The following is a 22,527-nucleotide window of genomic DNA, read 5'->3' on the forward strand; positions in this document are numbered from 1 at the left end:
CAAAATCTCGTAGGGGATAACATATACATGCCTTGTTTGTAGCACAATTAGGTGCCTCTCGCAAGAAGTATGGGGTAGTCCCATATTACTATAAGCCATCTATAGATCCATAAACAAATCACTCGGTATCATAGACTATAAAATGATCCCATACTTCCATTTCCATAAGAATGATTATAGTCAACTCATTTAATTAGACATAAGAACTAATTTTACTACATTAAGATGAAGAAATATGATGTATACTAACTAAATTATCTTCCAATAAAAATGGTTAATAATAAAATATTATCCAAGACAAAATTTTGATAAAAGAATTTTAAGATTATTTGAATTGTATTTTGTATAAATAATATTAAAACCTTAGATATTTTTTATTTTATTAAAAAAACACTATATAACCTTTTTAATTTTATTCTTTTGTAAATTGAAGACATCTCTTAAAATTTAGATTCAATTAGAGAGAGTTATATTATATTAGATGAACATATTTCAAAACAAAAAGATTTTAAAAAACCCATGCTCTTTTAAGCCTTATGATTAGTGAGGAGTGCTTGATTTTACAAGAGATGGAAGAGATATTACTTTGATCAAGTTTGAATTACTTTTGCTTATATTGTTTTGAATTTGAGCAAGAGGTTATGTCTAAGGACTTCTTTCTTAGGTGTAAGGATCACCAACTTCCAGTGTCTACTAGGAAGACTTGGTTACATGTGAGATTTAATCTTTTCATTTCTTTTTCACATATTTTTAAGAAAGGTTAAATATTAATGATATTTTGGTAGAATATTAATTATAAAAAATAATTTATTAATGAAATTAGAAGTTTCTTCTCTTTAAATGGATTATATAAAGAATATTAAAAAAAAATTTATGATATTTTTTGGATGGAAAAATGGATGGAATGTCTAGAATTTAGAAAAATTATAATTTGAAAAATTATATTATTTATTTTTAGTTACTTATCTAAAACATTGCTATCTATAAAATTTAATGTTTTTTTGAATTAGGATTATGAATTATTACAAAATCTAAAATAGATCAAAGAAACTACTTTCTACAAGTTTGCTAAAATGGTCTATATGATCTATTAATTAAGAATAAACAAATAAAACATGAAATGTTTTAAATATAAATTATGCATAAAGATGAAGATGTAAGAATTTGTGATCTTTTTATATGAAATGAGAGAGATATTGCTTTTATTTGCTTTTATGTTTGAAAACATTAGTTGTTTCTTAAACACTTGACAAAATGAATAATGAATTAAAAAATTTATCCATTAGTTGCCACTATAAACTAACAAGCATGCACTTTTAAAATGTTATTATACAAATCTTATCTAGAAATGTTAATTGCATGTTTGGTCTTACTTGGTTAAATAATATATCATATGAAACACTATTTGATTAAGTTTTATATACAACATCTTATGTTTGATATTCTATGGATTCTCATTTGAATTGATATAGTATAGTGGATATGAAATGATAAAAGAAAATATGATTTAAAAAAAGAGTTTAGAAAAGCAGTCATTTATTTAATCATCCACTAATTTGCAGATCTCATTTGAGTTTAATATGCAAAAATATGACCTTTACAATTCTATAAAGACATGAATTTTTAAAATTAGAGTAAAATATAATAATTTTAAAACAAGACTAAAGACCTTCTCTCCTTCTAAAAGTGGAAATTAGTAACAATAGGGATAAAAAGATTGATGTGGACATGGATAGGTCATTACCACATTGATTTAGAAGACAAGGATAAGAATAACAAGTTGTTCTATTTTTTGGGGTTCATGTATCATAAATAAATCTTAAGAGAAACTTAGAGTGGTACATTTCTACTATTGTTTTATAGGAAATTATTTTGTTAGTTAAAAAAAATAAAATGATATAAATATATTTAAAATGTCTTTATTTTTGTTTTTTTGTTTTTTACCATGAAACTCTTTGAATATATATTACCTATAAAATATTTTACATAAAAAACTAGATATATACACTCTCTCCTCAACATTAATTCCATATATTGTTAAAGTTTTCACACTCTTATAATAATGACAATGATAATGCCTCTTAATATTTGTTAGATGATTTTTTGTCATTAATTTGTGTGCTCAATAAATGACTAAAATTGGTTATTTTTGATGTTATTACTTTTCTTTTAATCTTTCATCTGTATCCATATGATATATGACTAGTTATAAAATATCATCTTTAGAAGTTAAAATACTAGAGTTTCTCTATTTGATTATTTAAAATTTGTTTCACAATTATTCATATTATTTTAATTTAAATTTTCAAGTATATATATTTAAATTTTTGATTTAAAAATATTAATTATTATATTATTTTTGAAATTTAATAATTTTAAAACAAGACTAAAGACCTTCTCTCCTTCTAAAAGTGGAAATTAGTAACAATAGGGATAAAAAGATTGATGTGGACATGGATAGGTCATTACCACATTGATTTAGAAGACAAGGATAAGAATAACAAGTTGTTCTATTTTTTGGGGTTCATGTATCATAAATAAATCTTAAGAGAAACTTAGAGTGGTACATTTCTACTATTGTTTTATAGGAAATTATTTTGTTAGTTAAAAAAAATAAAACGATATAAATATATTTAAAATGTCTTTATTTTTGTTTTTTTGTTTTTTACCATGAAACTCTATGAATATATATTACTTATAAAATATTTTACATAAAAAACTAGATAGATACACTCTCTCCTCAACATTAATTCCATATATTGTTAAAGTTTTCACACTCTTATAATAATGACAATGATAATGCCTCTTAATATTTGTTAGATGATTTTTTGTCATTAATTTGTGTGCTCAATAAATGACTAAAATTGGTTATTTTTGATGTTATTACTTTTCTTTTAATCTTTCATCTGTATCCATATGATATATGACTAGTTATAAAATATCATCTTTAGAAGTTAAAATACTAGAGTTTCTCTATTTGATTATTTAAAATTTGTTTCACAATTATTCATATTATTTTAATTTAAATTTTCAAGTATATATATTTAAATTTTTGATTTAAAAATATTAATTATTATATTATTTTTGAAATTTAATTATTTACGTGGTTTTTTATTAAGGGTTTAAAAAATTTAATTTTTGACTTTTTTAATGGTTATTAAAAATAGAAATTCTATTCATATTGTCACATTGTAGTTCAATTTGTTGACCATATTTTATAAGGATGAAGGTATCTTTCTTTATTACCTTATTTATCAAGGTTAAAATGTAGTACAGTTGAATTAAGTTCAATTTCTTGATAAATTTGAAAATTATTTTTTAATGAACAATAATTTAATTGAAAGATAACTGCCAATTTATGTATATATTTATTTACAAACATTATTTATTAAATTAAATAACTAATAAAAACTCAACCATACAAATATAATAATTAAATAAAGAACTCTGAAATTCTTGAACTTGAAATTCTTGAACTCCATTCTTTTAACATAATATCAGTTTAAACTCCCACCCCACCTCACAAAGAAAAAAAAGAAAGGGGTACGGAAGTAACGGTGTCAATTACCGTTGGCAAAGCCCTTTCACATGACAAAGTTTCAATACCATGTCCGAACAGAAACAACAAACACCATATGATGCATGGCATCATGTCACAAACATCCTCTACGCATGCATCTCAACTAAGATCAGATCCCCGCCAAATAAGAGGATGCACTGCCACAACACGTGGACTATCTCAGCTAAATCTGGCGGCAATCCAAATCGGTATGTTTATTGTTTTGGCACCACCACCACCATGATGAGTGGGAGGACATATCCATCCTCCTCTGACTACACTCACTACCTTTGGTGCATTGCCTTCCCATGCTCTTCATCCATAACAGTGGTGTTGCCGCCTCAAGTCTTCCATTCTATTCGGTTCAATGCAAATGTGAAGGAGAAATTTGGTTCCTCAGATTCGGTGGATTCAGTTCTTAAATTATGTTTGCCCCTAATTTGAATGCATAACTGTAACTCAATTGAAAGTCCATGTGGGCAGTTTTTTTTTCTAAGTCATATGAGGTTGGATGCCAAATTGGATTACTGTTAGTTTCTTTATTTTCATGAAGGAATCTCTTCTGTCTTACAGGAAACATTGTTTCTTGAATGCATAGTCTAACTCCATCTAAAGTCTACTTGGGCAAGTTTTTCAAAGGCAGACGAGGTTGGATGCCCAATTGGGTTATTTTTAGTTTCTTTATTTTCATTAAGGAATCTTATATGCCTTCATAAAGACAGGAGGATTTGTTGTGCCCACTGTATGTATGGTAGAGAATTCAACTCGATTCAATTGCTGGTTGCAGAAGATAACTTCACAGTTTGTTTGAAGTTCTTTTAGAGGGATTGTGGTCTGCTGGTGTTCTCTGAAGTTTTTCTGCAGCACGATTCTCTCATATGCTTTATAAAGACAGGGAGGATTTGTTGTGCCCACTGTATGTATGGTAGAGAATTCAACTCAATTCATTTGCTGGTTGCAGAAGATAACATCACAGTTTGTTTGAAGTTCTTTCAGAGGGATTGTGGTCTGCTCGTGTTCTCTGAGGTTTTTCTGCAGCACGATTAAATAAACTGACCTTTATGGAGGCCAGAGTTTGATTTAGTTGTATTTTCCATTGGCAAGGTAAGCGAGATATTGGGGATTCTGATGGCATCCAAAGGTGGATGCAAGAAGACTGCTGCAATATTTGAAGATGATGATTATCTGACTTTGGATCGACTGTTTCTCAGTTTAACAAAGGAAGTTACCTTTTCTGATGGAAGCTTCACTCTCTGCATGTGGATTTATGTGGTGAAAAGTAGCAAGGGAAACATTATCATAAACCAGGTAAAAGTGGCCCTTCTTGCTATTTCTTTGAGCTGGTTTAGTAACTTTTTTCTAGGTTAAGGTTAAGAGTTTCCTCAGATCATTATATGGAAATGCACCAATGCCAATTCATTTGTTCTATGGGGTTTGAACTTCGGTCCATAATCATGGCATTTGTTCTATCTTATCACTGCACCATTGCCCACTAGACAATCATGTTATTTTAATTTGGTTTCAATTCAATAGAAATAGATTCTAATCCATAGGAATCGCACCAGAAAGTAGAATACCTTTATGCTTGGAAATTGCGTCTTTGTGTTTTGCTTTAGTACAGGAGCATGCCAATGGGACTTAGCATCGTTGCGCCAATTTCTCTATCTTGTCACTAGACTGTGGCCTACTAGACAACCCGGCTATTTTATTTTGTTTTCAATAAAATGGAAACATATAATGATCCACAGGTAATGCACCATCAAGCTTAGAGCACACTTATGCTTAGGAGCCATGAACACGGTTTTTTACACTAGCACAAGAAGTGTGCTCAATGGAACTTTAGTCGGGTCATCATCGTGCCAATTTCTTTGTTTTGTTGCTGGCTAGAGAAGCTGGCTTTTTATTTTATTTTAAATATAATATCAAGATACCTGCTTTTTGTCTGCTGCTCTATTTTCTATTTTATTTTGGTACTGTTGATTGATTGGTTTTATGTTTTTCTGCATATCAATGTAGACACCGCCTTGTTAGCGATCATGTATAGTCATAAAATTGAAATACCTACTTAATACACAAGCATATGAAATTTAGGAGGAACCTCTTTGGCTAAAAAATACTTGAATTTGATTTTTTCAGGTTCAACAGAATGGTGAAGCTGCTTTGCCTTTTCTCACTTTGGATAGTGACAGGAAATTATCGTTATTTCCTGCTATGTTGTGTAAATTAGATGTTGATGGTGCTCTTGCTGCTGCTATTGAAAATTGCTCTGTCACTGCTGAAGTACCATGCCCTTTAGATAAGTGGGTTCATGTTGGATGTGAGGTTAGCTCTTACTATTTATTATAGTCAAATCAATTTCTAACATAAAAAAAAATTGTGCTTCATTACTAATGTGGGAATGTTAAGCCATATGATATAGTATGTGGTTGGTTTGGATTCTTTCAAAATTAGTACTTACTAGCAGAGATCCACCTTATCATGGATCTTGTATTTGCTGTGGGGTATCCAAAAACTTGAGATGACAATTCTTTTGCTCTTACAGTTATGTTATATAGAATAGCCACCTTAAGTCTTTTGGATACCTCTCAACACATATCAGATCCATGTTAAGACGTATCTGTGCTAGCAGTAGACTTATCCTAGTTCCTTTATAGCTACAATCCTTAGAGACAATTGACTTGTAGTTACCTAATCTTTTTGAGTCTTGAATGGGCTGCCATCTTGGACAAGTTTTCTCTTCTTTTCTTATTAAAAACAGTTATATCTATAGGAATGTTGGCAGTGATTATTCCCCACTCATCCACCAACACACACCAAAATTCCAAGTTGATGTGGGCGTAAAATGTGTCTCTCATCACGAACCAGCTCTTTGAAGTAACAAAGATCTCCAGTACTCCTTAAAATGAACACAAAAAGATATCATGAGTGGATATGACTAACTAGGAAATTAAAAAACATCACCTCAAACTGATTTGTATATTCAAGGTGGCTGTTCGAAATCCATTTATTGAGGTTTCCATGGTAGCTTCATTGGGACAATCATAGTGGCATTCCATTTACACAGCATAACTTAGGTTTAAAATGGGAAAAAACTTGGTAATTAATCAACAGCTTACTATTTGTAAGATCAGGAAAAAGCACTTTGACGAAGGGTTTGTGAAAATCTGACAAGGCCAAAACTAGAGTGGAATACATGGCAGTCTTGAGAGTAGTAAATGCCAATTCAGCTGCATCTGTCCAGACAAAGGAGTTCTTTTTGAGAAGGGCACTCAAGGGCCCAACAATTTTGCCGTAGCGATGAACAAATTTGCAATAATACCTTGTCAAGCCTAAAAAACCTTGCAAACTTTTGAGGGACTTTGGTCTTAGCCACTCTTGCATCACCACAAACTTGTACATCAGCATGTGAAACAATGTGGCCTAGATACTGCACCTGGTGGACTTCAAAGGTGCACTTAGAGCTCTTACCAAAAATGGAATGCTCCTTTAAAATCTTGAGTGTGATCTCCACATGGTGGAGATAGTCCACGTGTGATTGTAAATGAGAATGTCATCAAAGAAGACCAAGATAGATTTGTGTAGGCAGCCAAAAAATACTGTTTTCATGAGGCTTTGACAAGTAGAAAAAGCATTGGTTAATCTAAAGGGCATTACCAAAAATTCAACTTCTTTGACATGAATTTGGCGATAATAGCCAGAACGAAGATCCCGTTTTGTAAAAAAATTGGCCCTTGAAAGCTCATCCAACAAATCATTAATAATTGGATTTGGAAATTTACTCTTGATGGTTAATTTATTGAGTTCATGGAAATTGGGGCACATCCACCAGTCACCATCTTTCTTGGGAACCATAACTACAAGAGAGGTGTAAAGATTGATACTTGGGTGATTGATACCAGCCTCTTGTTGCTCTTCATCCATCTTCTCAGTTTCACTCTTTTGCTAAAAGTGGTATCAATAGGGAAAAATATTTGGAGGATGGCTATTAGGAATGAGGGGGAATGGCATGGTCTTGAGACTGTGACAGGGGCAATCCTGTAGTGTCCTCAAATACTTTTTGATACTTATCTATGAGGCATTGCAATTTCGATGGAGGAGAAGAATTTGAAGGGGGTTAAGTCTCTAGAGAGTGGAACTAGGCAAGGATACCAAAACCCCTTCTTTAACAAATTTCCATAAATTAAAAAGACCATTTAAACAGTGCCTAACTTTAGCCCTTGTAATGCATACTCTCTACCATTATGGTTGAATTCAATCCATAGTTTGGAGTAGTTGCAAGTGAATGGAGCTAAGGTTTGTAACCATTGGAATCTCAACATTACATTTGCCTTGCCTAAGGAAAGAGCAAACATAATAGTGGTCATCTAATAGTCCCCTAGAGTAAGATTTACATAGTGACACTTACCTCCAAATGACAAAGCATTACCATTAGCAATCATAATCTAAAAACTGTTGTAGGCATGGACATAGTAGTGGAGTTGGTTGACAAGTTTTCTATTAATGAAATTATGTGTACTAGCTTCATTAATCAAGACCACTTATCTTTCAGCATTTGATGTTGCCAATGACTTTTTAAGTATTTGGAGGAGGAGAAGAGAAGCTGGCTAGAGCATGAACAGAAATATGGGCATTGATAGTTGATTTCTGTTCTTATGGAGCAAACTCTTCTTCCTCTTTAGAAGAGTCTTTTGAATGATTGAATCATTAGTGCCCCTATAGAATCAATGAGATACAAGCATTGCTCCCAACATTTGTGAGCTTTTTCCCATGTTGAAGAGAGGCAAGAATAATGATTTCAATTCATTCTCAGGCCAATGGCCAAACTTATAGTTGTAGAAATGCAAGAAAATATACAAATATTCAAAAGAAGTGAAAGAGTATAAAATAGCTCAAGGCAATAGGGAGAGAACCCTTTACAATGAGGCTTAAAAACCTATATATAGCAAACTGGTCACAGAGAAGAGACCAATGGTCAAAGAGGGGAAGCCTTGACCCTGTCATATGCAGAGGAATGTCAATTTGGGAAGATAGGGAAGTGCACGGAATTGACATGGTTGTGCGTGCAAGAAACCCATCCATACCTTGACAAGGCAATCCCAAGAAGAAAAGAGTTCTAGAAGGTGGATTGTCTGACATTCCAAAATCAGAGTGTACAAACCTAACATGAAGGCCATCAAGTAACCATAAATAAGCATGGCCTTGGACTCCACTTGATGGCAATTCTGCAAAAAACATTAAATGCGCTCTTGTAGCTCCATAAATTAAAGTAGACAAGTCACAGAATTTGGTGGATCATTAAGAGCCTTGAGTGTTGATCATGCCATCTAGAAGTGCTGATGTCATTGAAGGTTAGACGTTGAGTCTTCGGGAAAATGCTACAAGGAAGAGGAGGTGGGAACCCCAGGGTTCAAAGGGAAGAGAGGGAGGAGATAGGAGGAGTTTGGATTTCGGGGTTCGGGGAGACAAGATATCTCTTCCCAAAAGGGAAGGGGTAGACTGGTTCCCCACATCCCTAAATCCGGAAAGGAAGGGAAGGCCAGGTTTTGGGATTCAGGGAGACGGGATGCCTCTTCCCAAAAGGGAAGGGGTAGGCCGATTCCCTGAATCCCGAGATCCGAAAAGGAAGGGAAGGTCGGGTTTCGGGGTTCGAGGAGATTGGATACCTCTTCCCAAAAGGGAAAGGGTAAACTGGTTCCCCACATCTTGAAATCCAGAATTCTTAAGAAGGAAAAGGGAAGAAGAAAGGACCAACAGAATCAAAGGTGTGAAGGCAAGATGCAAGGGGAAAGAGAAGGCCCGAAGCCTGCCTCATGACGAAAGAACACTGAGCATTTCATGATTCCATTGGTTTTGTGCTTGATCAACTAGGGCAGCACTAGTCCATGGAACATATCTCTGATCAGTTCTCGCTGATGGACCAAGGGTATCTTAAAATAACAACACCGCCCATCTCAGTGCTGTTGTCAAATATATTCTTAGCATTCCCCACCCATTCGGGAAAACCATAGAGAGGAAGTTGAAGAGGCATCTTCCTTCTTTAACCCTTGAGGAGGCATCTTCAAATGATGCAAGAAGGTTTTTAACCTACATTTCTTTATTTCTGAGAAAGGAAAAGCAAAATGACAGCAATGTCAAAACATTTCAATTGACAATATTATCTTTGGGCAGTTTAATACCAGCATATACAAAAGAGATTTTTTGATCTAATAAGTTGAGTAAGTGGTGCCACATGAAACGAGCATTGAGTATGTACACCCCAGCATTATGAATACTATCAATGGTGAAGTTTGGGGTAATATGTGACTGCTTTAATCACCTATCTGCATTTATACAATCTATTTTAAATCATTTTCCAGAGGGGCCATCATGGGGTCGCATGATCAACAAATGTAAAGGTGAACTTTATAACAAAGTTTTGGAAGAGGGATTTGCTCATGATGTTGAAGCTTACACATATGATGATAAGGTCACTAAGTAAGCAAGGGTGATATGGAAACCAAGATTAGTGAGTATTTTTTTTCTTTTGCTCTATAAGATGTTGGAGGTCACAAGGGGACCTCCTCCCCATTCAACATATTCAACTTAGAAGCAACATAAGCCACTTAATCAACTCAAGTCAACATAGAACCCATATAAATGTCACTTTGGGGGATTCAAACATGGATCTCCAACATGAGAACCTTATGGCCTTGCCATTTGAGCACGACCCTATTGACCCAAGATTAGTGAGTATTCCTGCTAAGAAAATAGTTTATTTGTTGCAATTCCAAGGATCGATCAACATGGATCCATGTTCTTTTGTCTTGGCATGAAGTGAATAAAGGTTTTCGGAGCTGTTATTGCTCGAGGACAAGCAATCTTGGGAAGGGTGGGCTGTAATGCCCCCACCTAGAAATAAATCATTACTAGTCACCTACAATAGGAGGGATCAAAGAGGAATAAGTAATATCATAAAAACTAAAAATTAATTAAGTAGGTCAAAAAGGTACAAAATGAAGGGTGATGACAATTAAAAAGAAAAGGTATATAAAGGAAGATATAACCAAGAGGAAGGCATCAATTTATCAAAACATATTATTTAAATTTTTTCGTGGAATACGAACTAAGGAATTGGTAATTTGAGGACGAAATCCCTCAAGATTAGAAATTTAAGGACAAAAAACCTTAATTTCTATTGTCAAATTAGTGGATGAAAACCCCTAGCTTAGGTAGAAATTTAGGAACATTACCAAGGCATTCATATAGAGAGAGATCATTGCAAAATTGAAAGAAGAATTATAGTAGAGGCTAAAAGGATAAGTTTTAGATTTTCAAGAGACACATCATAAGCATTAAATCCAAATTATAATTTTAAAGATAAATTATTATTAACTGACTATGCAATTAATATTGTGGGTGAGGGTTATTTATTTAAGGCAAAATAAGAAAATTTCAGATCACAACATTACACCTAGGCTCTTTCATTTTTGTCCATCCCTCTAAACAAGATTTAGTTCATTAGCACCTTCCTTATCATCCATGAAACTAACAATCTTCATTTTATTGGCATTCATCATCTAGATGCTTCTTTCAATAGGTGGGACAATAGATGGCCAAAGCTTTTCTCATCTTTGCTTGTCTCCTTGTATGCAATATATCCAATTTCTGAGCCATTGTGTTCAAAACACCCATCTTCAAGTCCAAAAAACTGCCAAGGTCTCTTTTGATGATACCACTCGAAGCTTCAATGGTACTAATAACATGAGATGGTGCATAGAACAATCTTTCGTTGCCACCTTTTTTGTGCCATAGATGTACAATAATTCTTGCACATGTCACAAATGTTATCTAAACCCAATTGAAAAATATTGCCTTCATCCATATAAATCGAGGGCTTCTATACAATCATCTCACACTCCTCTTAGGAATATTAACTTCACGGACTCCAGATCTAGTCCATATTGCCTAGATCTATAAGATTGAAGTGGAACTCTTCCATGTAATCTTCCAATGCTTCATTTATCCTTTGTACCATATGGAAGATCGTGTCATGGTTATCGACAGTCCTAATATTTCTTCAAGAAACTTCCTTTCAATTTGATTCTACCATGCCCAAGTCCCATAGACCATTGCAACACATCTTTACAAGTTGCAGGAAACATTTTTAACTTTAGCATGTCCAATTGATAGTCATAACTTTGGGATAAAACATCAAGCTCAAATGAAAGGTATCAAGATCTTAATTAGAAAGACCGTGGAAATCAAGCAATATTGATACAAGAAGTGAAAATAGCTCTCCATGCAAGTTGAGGAAGTGTGTGTGTATCAAACACCTAGAAAGTCCATTGCAACCTTTTAATCAAACGTCTTCACCTTTTAGAGTCTTGCTAAGATGTAGTAGTTGACCATTTTGTGGAAGGGGTTGACCACTCTATGTTGGAGTGCTTCTTAGTTGGTCTCAATGGTGATGTTTCGATCTGCTCTTTTGTTGTAATTTATTCCTTTTCTATTGATGGTTCCCAACTAAACCTACATCATTGTCAGTTTCATTTAGAAGGAATCTCCCCTTGCTATTGCGTCTACAATGCATGCAACTAAATGATCTAAACTCTATAGCAATGGAAAAGAATACTGTATAAAAAAGAACTAATGGAATATCAACCTTCCTGCTATCTTGAATTTACAATGCTGTATCTATCTTAGCCAAAGAGGCTGTGTGCTTCACATCTCTCCTGAGCAATGGCAGCAAAAAGTGATGGGTAAAATTTGTTCAATGTCAAACAAGGATTGTAAGCTTGAGAGATGAATGTTCGGTATGCATAGACAAGTAGCTTTTATACAAGGCTGAGTCGCTATATGATCAATGCACCTAAGTTGGGGGGTGAGCAAGAGATCATATGAATGATCTAATCTTAGCCTATGGGAAATCTAATTGTAGGAAATTAAAAAAAAACTACTATAGGTAGGAAAATGTTGAAAGTAAACCAAACTTTTCTTGAAAGATAAACAACCAATCCATAATGGCTGAATGATACATGCCTTTTTAAATATTAATACTTTCAGATTAATATAAACCTAGAAAACCAAAATTTAGTTTCTAACTAAATTGATTAGATGAAGGATTTAGAGTTTTCTAGATTTAGGCATAACATAGAAATGAACAAAAATAAGAACAAGACACGGTTAACCTGGGAAAACCTCCTAGGAGGAAAAACCCAACCAAAAAAGATCCTTAGATTTGATTATGGATTATAGTCATATGAAGATTACAAAAATTATCTCAAGTACTTGAAGATGATTGCACATAGGGCTGATAAAGTCTTCAACAAGTCTGCACTTTCATAAGCATCAAGCCTGCCCCATTTAACACAACAACCAGCAATCAAATCCACACCCTAGGTTTGCACTTTATTGTATCTTAAGTCTGCACCTTTGCCTGAGACTGGACTGCAACCTTAGCTCCTTGAATCTGGAACAGTTTGCCCTCCTTATGATGGTATTTGCACTTGGTATTAGTGCCTTTTATGACAGATATAAATCGCCAATATTACTTCAAACTTCGCATTTTAGCCAGATGTATAATTCACATGGAATGATTGAGTAAGTGAATGATAATGTGAAGTTGTCATTTATTTATATGAGGAGCAAGGTCTTTAGTTATGTCGGCTTGCTTTATAATTTACTTTTATTTATTACTATTCCTTTTAGTGAAATGCCTTGATTGAATAGGGTCGGCTCTATTTTGGGGGAGCACGTTGAGTGTGGCGTGAGGAATCAAGGAGTGTCGTGAGAGATAGGGCCCAGCCCTACATGTTGAAGAAGGGGCCAGCCCTTTGGGCGGATTCCAATGTTGCCCAAGGCAATTGGAATCTGCCATTCCTTAATTACAATCAACACTCCCTCTTAATTAGGGAGGAGAAACATAACCATAATCTTCCATCTTGCACACAAGCAAAGAATGGATTACATAATCAGAATATTGTAGTCTTCCATCTTGCACACAAGCATATAATGGAACTACATAATATAATCTTCCAGCTCGCACACAAGCATAGATTGGATCCACCTTACATTGCCTGCAGAGGGTGGAGAGGATCTTTTCTACCATCTTACATTGCCCGCAGAGGATGGTTAACAATTACTCTTCTCCTACATTGCCCGCAAAGGGTGGTTTGATACAACACAATGTATCACTGAGGTTGAGACTCCCTCTCAATCAGGGTTTCATTTTCCAAAACACCGAGTCTGTCCCTGAAGTACACAAACTTCACTTTGGACAGAGGCTTGGTAAGAATATCTGCAACCTGCTCATCAGTGCTGACATACTTCAGCTGAATGGCGCCTCTTTGCACCATATCGCGAATAAAGTGATAATGAGTTTCCACATATTTTGACCTGTCATGAAACACTGGATTGACAGACATTTTGATACAACTCTGATTATCACAATGAATAACTGTAGGATCCCAAGGCTGACCAAACAGCCTAGCAAGAAGCTTACGAAGCCACACTGCTTCTCTCGAAGCTACGCTTGCTGCAATATACTCAGCTTCAGCAGTACTTAGTGCCACTGAGGATTGTTTTTTGCAAGCCCAAGAGATCACTGCAGATCCTAAGCTGAAACAAATGTCAGAAGTGCTTTTCTTGTCTTTGATGCTTCCAGCCCAATCTGCATTTGAATAACCTTCCAAGGTTATTGAAGTGTTAAGTGGATACTTCAGCCCATAACCAACTGTGCCTCGCAAGTATCTTAGGATGTGTTTGGCTGCAACAAGATGAACATGTTTGGGCATGCTCATGAATTGGCTGAGAGCATTCATTGCAAAGCATATGTCTGGTCTAGTGTTAACTAGATACATCAGTGATCCAATCAACTGCCTGTACTCCAATGGATCTGCAAAATCAGAGTTAGCTGCAGAAACACTTAACTTCTTTAAGTTAGATTCCATAGGAGTAGACATAGGTTTACAATCCATCATTCTAAATCTTTTCAAAATATCAATAGTATACTTTCCTTGACTTAGAAAAATTTCTTTAGATCTTTGCCATACTTCTAGACCTAGAAAATAATGCATTAGACCTAAGTCTTTCATTTCAAATTTTGAAGCTAGTTCTTTCTTACATCTAATGATAAGTTCATCTTTACCAGTAAGAAATAAATCATCCACATATATAATTAGAATTAGCATTTCATCATTGGATAATTTAAAATAGATGTTAAAGTTAGCATCATTTTTACAAAAACCTAAACTTAACAAGTATTTATCAATTCTTTCATACCAAGCACGAGGGGCAGGTTTGAGGCCATACAAGGCTTTCTTCAATCTGCACACATGAGTTATTCCATCCTGAATCTCATAACCCTCAGGTTTTTCAATATAGACTTCTTCCTCAATGACACCATTAAGGAAGACAGTCTCAACATCCATCTGTAGCTTCCAACCTCTAGCAGCAACAATAGCTATTATATTTCTAATAGAAGTATATCTAGCAACAGGAGCAAATGTTTCTTCATAATCTATGCCTTCCTTTTGAGAAAAACCACGAGCTACAAATCTAGCCTTATATTTTTCAATACTACCATCAACATTATGTTTAATTTTAAATAACCATTTAGAGGAAACAACAAATTTACCTTTGGGTCTAGGCACAATATCCCAAGCATCATTCTTGATGATTGACTGATACTCTTCATCCATAGCAAGCTTCCAGGCATGATGGTTCAAGGCTTCTTCAACATTGCAAGGTTCAGATTCAATGAGATTGCACATCAATGCAACGTAGTTGGAGAATACTTGAGGTCTCTTGGTTTCTCGGAAGGTGCCACTGGGAGCAGCAAATCTTTCGGCTTCTTGAATGGTGTTTCTTACCCACAGTGGCCTCTTTTTGGTAACAACAATGTCACTAGGTATGTTAGTGGGATTCATAGGCTTTGGTGGATCATTATGTTGTTCTTGAGGTGGAGGTTCAACAGGCTCCCTCTGAATCTCAAGGTTAGAATCAACATTCATATCTTGATTGTCATTAGCTTCATCAATAATAGAAGAACCTTTTGATTTCTTAAAAGCAATATCTTCTTCAAAAGTAACATCCCTACTTACCTCAACATACCTTTGACCAGGAATATAGATCCTGAAGGCCTTGGAGGATTCACTGTATCCGACTAGCATGCCTTTCTTCCCGGAGGGCTCCAACTTGGTTCGCTTTTCCTTGGGCACATGAACATAAACAAGACTTCCGAAAATTTTGAGGTGATTGATGTCCGGTTTGGATCCTGTGAAGGCTTCTTTAGGAGTCATGTTCTTTAGAATGCGGTGTGGACATCTATTCTGAATATATACCGCTGTTCTAGAAGCCTCAGCCCATAGAAAGGTCTGCAAATCTTGATCATGAATCATAGCCTTTGCAGCCTCAACAATAGTTGTATTTTTCCTTTCAGCAACTTCGTTTTGCTGAGGATTGTATGGAACACAAAACTCCCTCTTAATTCCTGACTCAACACAAAAATCATAAAAGCTACCGGAGGTGTACTCACCTCCATTGTTAGATCTTAAACATTTAATTCTTTTACCAGAGGAGTTTTTAGTTAATGCCTTGAACTCTTTAAATTTACTTAAGACTTCATCAACTTCTTTAGATTTCAAGAAGTAGATCCAAGTTTTCCTAGAGAAATCATCTATGAAGATTACGTAATACAGAAATCCACTAGGAGATGCTATAGACATAGGACCACATAAATCAGAGTGAACAAGTTCTAGTTTATCTTTAGGTCTATTTTCACTTTTATGAAAAGGACTTTTAACATTTTTACCTATAGCACAACCTTTTTAAGTGTTATCATGAATTTGACTGAGTTTAGGCATACCTTTGACTAACTTTTCAAGAGAGGGAAGTGCTTGATAGTGTAAGTGTCCAAGTCTTCTATGCCATAGCTCACAGGATTCGGGAGCCTCATTAATGAGGGCTTGAATAGGGTTAGTAGAGAGCTTATATAGATTATCATATCTATTACCAATTACACGAGTAGATTTAAAACTAGATTTCTTAGGCCAAGCAAGTACTTTTCCCTCAGAAAATGCAATTTGATTACCTTTATCTTCTAGAGCAGAAATGGAAATTAAGTTTTTTTTAATTCCAGGAACAAACAAGATGTCACTAAGGTGAAGTGAAATACCAGAGTCTAAATTTAAAGAAGTAGTGCCATAACCTCTTACCGAATATCAAGCGTCATCACCAATTACCACGTGAAGACTGGTATCCTTTTCTACTAAGTTTGAAAGATGATCACGGTAGCCTATGATGTCTCTGGAAGCACCACTGTCAATCAACCATGTATTACTGTCTGTAGGTATGCTGCTTGACAGGACAGAGATGAATAAGAAGTCATCATTTTGTTCTGAGACTTCATTTAGGTTGGCTTCTCTTTGAGTAGGATCATTCTGACATTCTTTAGCATAGTGACCAACTTTGTCACATCTGAAACATCGAACACGAGAGATATCTCTTGGTTTCTTCCAAGAGTGCTGAGAACTAGGTGGTCTGAATTCTCTATTTCTCTTTGGATAATAATTCTTCCAATTTCCACCTTTCTTGCATTGGGCTGCAAGCATGTGTTGGTCATCTACATGAGGACTTTTGGTTTGCCCTCTTGTGATAAGGCGAGACTCTTCTTGAATGCAATCATTCTTAAGGCGATCAAGGGTAGGTAACTCAGTTCTACCACTTATGGTTTGAATAAAAGACTTCCATGAGTGTGGTAAACCATTTAGGGCAATAATGACAAGGTCCTTGTCGTCCATGTTATGTCCAATTGAACGTAGCTGATTCTTTAGTTCTGAAATTCTGATAAGAAATAACAAAATCTTCTTTTGACATTTTGATATTAAGTAGTTGCTGTCTTAAAGTAATTGCCCTGCTGAGATTGTTAATTTCATAGGTACCTTGTAGATGATTGAACATTTCCCTTGCAGTAGTGAATGATGCAATAGAGGTGACTAGGTGGTCTTTAATTGAATCAATGAGAAGCTTTCTGGCCTTGACAACATCCTTTTTGAATTGTTTTAGCTCAGCTGCATTCGTAGGTTCAGTTAGCTCTTTCGCTTCTATGAAGTGAAGAAGATCTTCTTCCTCTAGAGCCAACATGATTCGAACCTTCCATGCAACAAAATTGAGATTTCCATCAAGCCTATCTTCAACTTTCAGCCCCATTGACCTGACCTGTGAATGAGACAACAATCTGGAAATAAAGGAGTACTAAATTCTGAAATCTGAAAGTTGATCTAGCCTATAGCTCTGATATTATGTTAATTTTAATACTTTCAGATTAATATAAACTCAGAAAACCAGAATTTAGTTTCTAACTAAATTGATTAGATGAAGGATTTAGAGTTTTCTAGATTTAGGCATAACATAGAAATGAACAAAAATAAGAACAAGACACGGTTACCCTGGGAAAACCTCCTAGGAGGAAAAACCCAGCTAGAAAAGATCCTTAGATCTGATTATGGATTATATTCATATGAAGATTACAACACTTATCTCAAGTATTTGAAGATGATTGCACATAGGGCTGATAAAGTCTTGAACAAGTCTGCACTTTCATAAGCATCAGGCCTGCCCCATTTAACACAACAACCAGCAATCAGGTCCACACCCTAGGTCTGCACTTTATTGTATCTCAAGTCTGCACCTTTGCTTGAGACTGTGCTTGAGACTGGACTGCAATCTTAGCTCCTTGAATCTGGAACAGTTTGCCCTCCTTATGATGGTATTTGCACTTGGTATTAGCGCCTTTTATGACAATTATAAATCGCCAATATTACTTCTTCAAACTTCTCATTTTAGGCAGATGTATAATTCACATGGAATGAATGAGTAAGTGAATGATAATGTGAAGTTGTCATTTATTTATATGAGGAGCAAGGTCTTTAGTTATGTCGGCTTGCTTTATAATTTACTTTTATTTATTACTTTTCATTTTAGCGAAATGCCTTGATGGAATAGGGTCGGCCCTATTTTGGGGGAGCACGTTGAGTGTGGCGTGAGGAATCAAGGAGTGTCGTGAGAGATAGGGCTCAACCCTACATGTTGAAGAAGGGGCCAACCCTTTGGGCGGATTCCAATGTTGCCCAAGGCAATTGGAATCTGCCATTCCCTAATTACAATCAACATGCCTTACCCCACACATATGTTCTTTTTACACTATAAATCCAAACAACTAATTAATCTCACAAAATAAATATTGCTAAAACAAAAATTAAACTGACTAAACGATAGTTATATTCACAATATAGCACAGGTTTACCACACAACAGGAATTAAACCTTATATAACTAGGAGGAAATTTACTGGATACTTTTTCCTTCAACAGGCTCTTTCCCAAAATATTATGGGCAAATTCCTTTCACACACAATTATTAAATAATTAAATACCAGTGTTTTTCAGCAATATCTGCCCTTTCTCAAATTTAGATCTGAATGGAAATTGTAACTTAGCTATGTTGTCTATACTTTGGTGCTAACTAGTTTATATAGACAGATTGTTCAAACTTCAAACTAATTTTAACCTTTTCCAAAACAACCTCGTCTAAATTAGAAAATGAAACATGTTTGATCCTCCCTTTTTCAACTAATCTTGAGTCTATCAGTTTGCACATTTGAGCATCCAAAATGGTTGATCAATCCATAAATTGAGCCTCTGTCACAAATGGATATAAACAGATAGCTGGGAATACTGTTGACCTATTTTCAATTACCATTATTCCACGGTGACACGTCCCCCCTCCCCCCCCGAAATCTCCACATTTTCGGGATGTGGGGACTTGGGGGGAACACCCCCCATCATTGGGATGTTGCTGAGATGCTGGGATGTCCCAGGGACATCTAGGAGTCTCTTGTGGCTCCTAGTTAGAAACTCCAACTGAAAATCAAAAAGGCGATAAATTTGTGAAAATGACATTTGTAATGAAGGTTTATGAGGTTTTGCAGGCCTTATTTGACAAAGACCTATCCCCAAATCCCTACAAGGGGTGCTACCCCTTGATCCCATTGGGGAATCTGCCCCTAGACCTCTGCAAGGGGTGCTGCCCCTTGACCTCGTTGGGGGCTCTGCCGCAAATCCCTACAAGGGGCACTGCCCCTTGACCTCAAATCTCCACCCACCATTGTTATTGTTAATGCAATCATTGCCATATTTTTAATGCTTATTTGTTTAAACTTCACTTAGTATGCCAAACTTTAGTTTGCAATTCTTGTATTTATTATTGGTTTGCTCCCTAAGTTTCTGAAAACTCTGCCCACCATTGTTAATGTTCAAGTTTCAATGCAATCATTGTCATGTTTTTGATGTTTATTAGTTTAATGTTTAAAGTTAGAAATAAAAATCGCCATGAATCGCCTAAACTCGGCGAGTCCGAGTACGAGTCATGCTCGCTGAGTCTCTGGGACTGGGACTGGGACTCGTCCGAGTCTGGCGAGCAAAATCGCCAGACTCGCCGAGTTGGCGAGTTTGGCTCAAACTCGCCAAACTCGGCAAGTCCTAAGCCCCAAACTCGGCTACTCGTTGGGTTAGTAAAATGGCAAAAATTTTTTTTTTTAAAAAGTTTTTAAAAATGAATGGTATTGTCTTTGTTCACTACAACCTCAGCCTGAGAATGAGAAAAATTAGGGTTACAACATGCCAGCCAATAGAAAAATAACACTCGACGACTGCCCCTTGACCCTGCAAGGGGCGATGCCCCTTGACCCCACCTTGGGGGCGCTGCCCACAAACCCCTATTAAAAAATATGGGGGGAAACTGTGTTGATAGAAGTAGGGAAAATTTAACCTTTGAGTCTGACACTGATTGGATCGACCAGGTAGATATAGAGGCTGAGACTGTAGCCATGGCAGAGGAGGAGCGGAGAGCACGAGCACAGACAGGAGATTCAGAGGCAGATAGTGACATGGATGTTCCTGATGTTGGTGAGCATGGCATGGTGTCACGGGGAGCGGCTATGGGTGTCGAATCATCTAGGACCTACCTTAGACGCCTTCGCAGGGGGCCGGGGCCGGAGGGTGCAGGCTCCTCTGAGCCATAGGCTTGTAATTGTATTTACCTTTGGTATTTGTATGAAACATTTGATGATGATCATATGATGACATGGATTTTTTATTCCATGAGTTTTGTAATATTGTATACATTTGACAATATTTATATATCTATGTTTGTTATTTCCTTCAGCTACAATTTGCGTTTATGCTGATGTGATTGATGTATACTTTTGTATGTAATCAAATGAGCCGAGTTTGATGATGTTATTGTGTCTTTAAGGTGTATTCAATAAAGGGTGCCTGAAACAAGTTTTAAATCTTAAAAAATCTCTAAATTTCTTGAGTTTTTCACTTTCCCGAGTCCAGCCGAGTCTAGAGCCGAGTCTGACGCCAAGTCCCGAGTCCGAGTTCGAGTCGGCCTCGCCGAGTCCCGTTTCTTTGGTTTAAAGTTTACATAGTATGCCAATGTTTCATTCACAATTGTTATACACTTATACTTATTCCTTATACATCTTTTTATAACTAATATTTCAAGAACTATATGTATTTGTGCCACCTCCCTCCCCCCCACCTCCTGTAATGTCTCCACTTTGAAATAGAATTTAATAATAAATAATAATAATAATAAAATTAAAATACGAAAGAAAAAAATAAAAATAAAATAAAAATATAAAAGAATATAATTAAATATAATTAAAATTTGATTAAATTTAATGAATGGTCAAAAGGCATGAAATGATAAGTTGTGACTCCCCCAAATATGACGTATAAAAGGGAGAAGAGAACTCATTTGAAGGGGGGATAATTTGGGAATCAGAAGTGCACCTCGACTTACAGGTTTGTCCATGAAATAATAGTTCTCGCACTTGCTGAGACGAAGGAGATACTTGCAAAGTTCAACCTGAGCTTGCAAAATTGGACCAACAGCTGGAATCAATTATTATAAGTAATATAGATAAAGATACAGATACAGTGAGTATGTGTGGAAAATTATTATATGGTAATTATTAATTATTGTTTGCTATTTGTGAAGAAATTTATTTATTTAGTATGACGATGTTCAAATTGTAAGAATTGCTCCTTCAATTATTAAGTATTTATATTACTTTGCATCACCCCTAAACCTATCTTGTATCTGCTTCCTAAGTGTCGTTTGATAGTTTGATCTAATCATCTATCCATTTAATGATATGATTATAATTATCCATCATGTAGGGTAAGGTAGGAAGGAATCTGCAATTAGGGAGAACAGCTAATGGCACCCTGCTATAGTGACCAGTATGGAGGGGGCACCCAGAATGGCTAAGGGTCCCCTATTGCAATTTCCCTTCCAATCCCTATATTGAGGGACTGTTAATGAGTGTAAGGATCTCCAGCCATGGATGTGTGGAGGAGGATTGCATGAAGGGAGAGAACAACTATTTTAGGGCACCCTTTTCCTTATTTGCTTCCTTTTGTGCTCTTAGGGAAATTATTTCGTCAAAGGGCAGAAATAATGAAGAGTTGCACTCTTTGAAAGGGTGCTAATGGTGAAAGGATGTGTCTCTTGCCAAAGGGCATACATGATGAAGAGGTGTGACCTCTCCCTCACATTGAGAGATATAAAGGAAAGGAATCAAAGCATCCAGTGACATCACCATCAATCAGATCCGATCAGATCATAACTGTTATTAAGTTACAGGCAGTAACATCCTTGTTCTTGGTGGTATGCATGGGGATGTGCTTAATATATGAAGCCTGATAATGTTCTTATGCAGAATTTAATAGTAATATTAATATAGACTGCAATATGTATGACAGTCATACTTAATTTCATATACATCTATAGTACATGAAAGACCAATATATTAAACAGTCTAGTCCTTGATCTTTTGTTAATGCCTTCGTGAGGATGGGAATGATTTGTGCAAAGGGAAAGACAGTCTAATTCCAACCAATTAGGTAGTTCCGAGATGGG

The 22,527-nt window shown here is 35.6% G+C and overlaps 1 protein-coding gene across 3 annotated transcripts in view; it reads left to right on the top strand.

The window, feature by feature from the left end:
• Positions 1 to 3,594: 3,594 nt before the first annotated feature.
• Positions 3,595 to 22,527, top strand: part of LOC131041534 (SH2 domain-containing protein A) — a 39,792-nt gene continuing 20,859 nt past the window's right edge. Inside the window, exons 1-3 of one of the 3 annotated variants that reach the window (XM_059216728.1) lie at positions 3,595 to 4,207; positions 4,347 to 4,867; positions 5,696 to 5,881. In XM_059216728.1, the coding sequence (XP_059072711.1) occupies positions 4,688 to 4,867; positions 5,696 to 5,881 (366 nt within the window). In that variant the 5' untranslated portion in view covers positions 3,595 to 4,207; positions 4,347 to 4,687. Of the gene's footprint in view, positions 4,868 to 5,695; positions 5,882 to 22,527 lie in introns of all 3 variants that reach the window. The other 2 variants (XM_057974662.2, XM_057974663.2) reach the window with 2 other exon arrangements.

Source organism: Cryptomeria japonica, chromosome 2 (genome assembly GCF_030272615.1).
Source record: "Cryptomeria japonica chromosome 2, Sugi_1.0, whole genome shotgun sequence".
Taxonomy (NCBI): domain Eukaryota; kingdom Viridiplantae; phylum Streptophyta; class Pinopsida; order Cupressales; family Cupressaceae; genus Cryptomeria; species Cryptomeria japonica.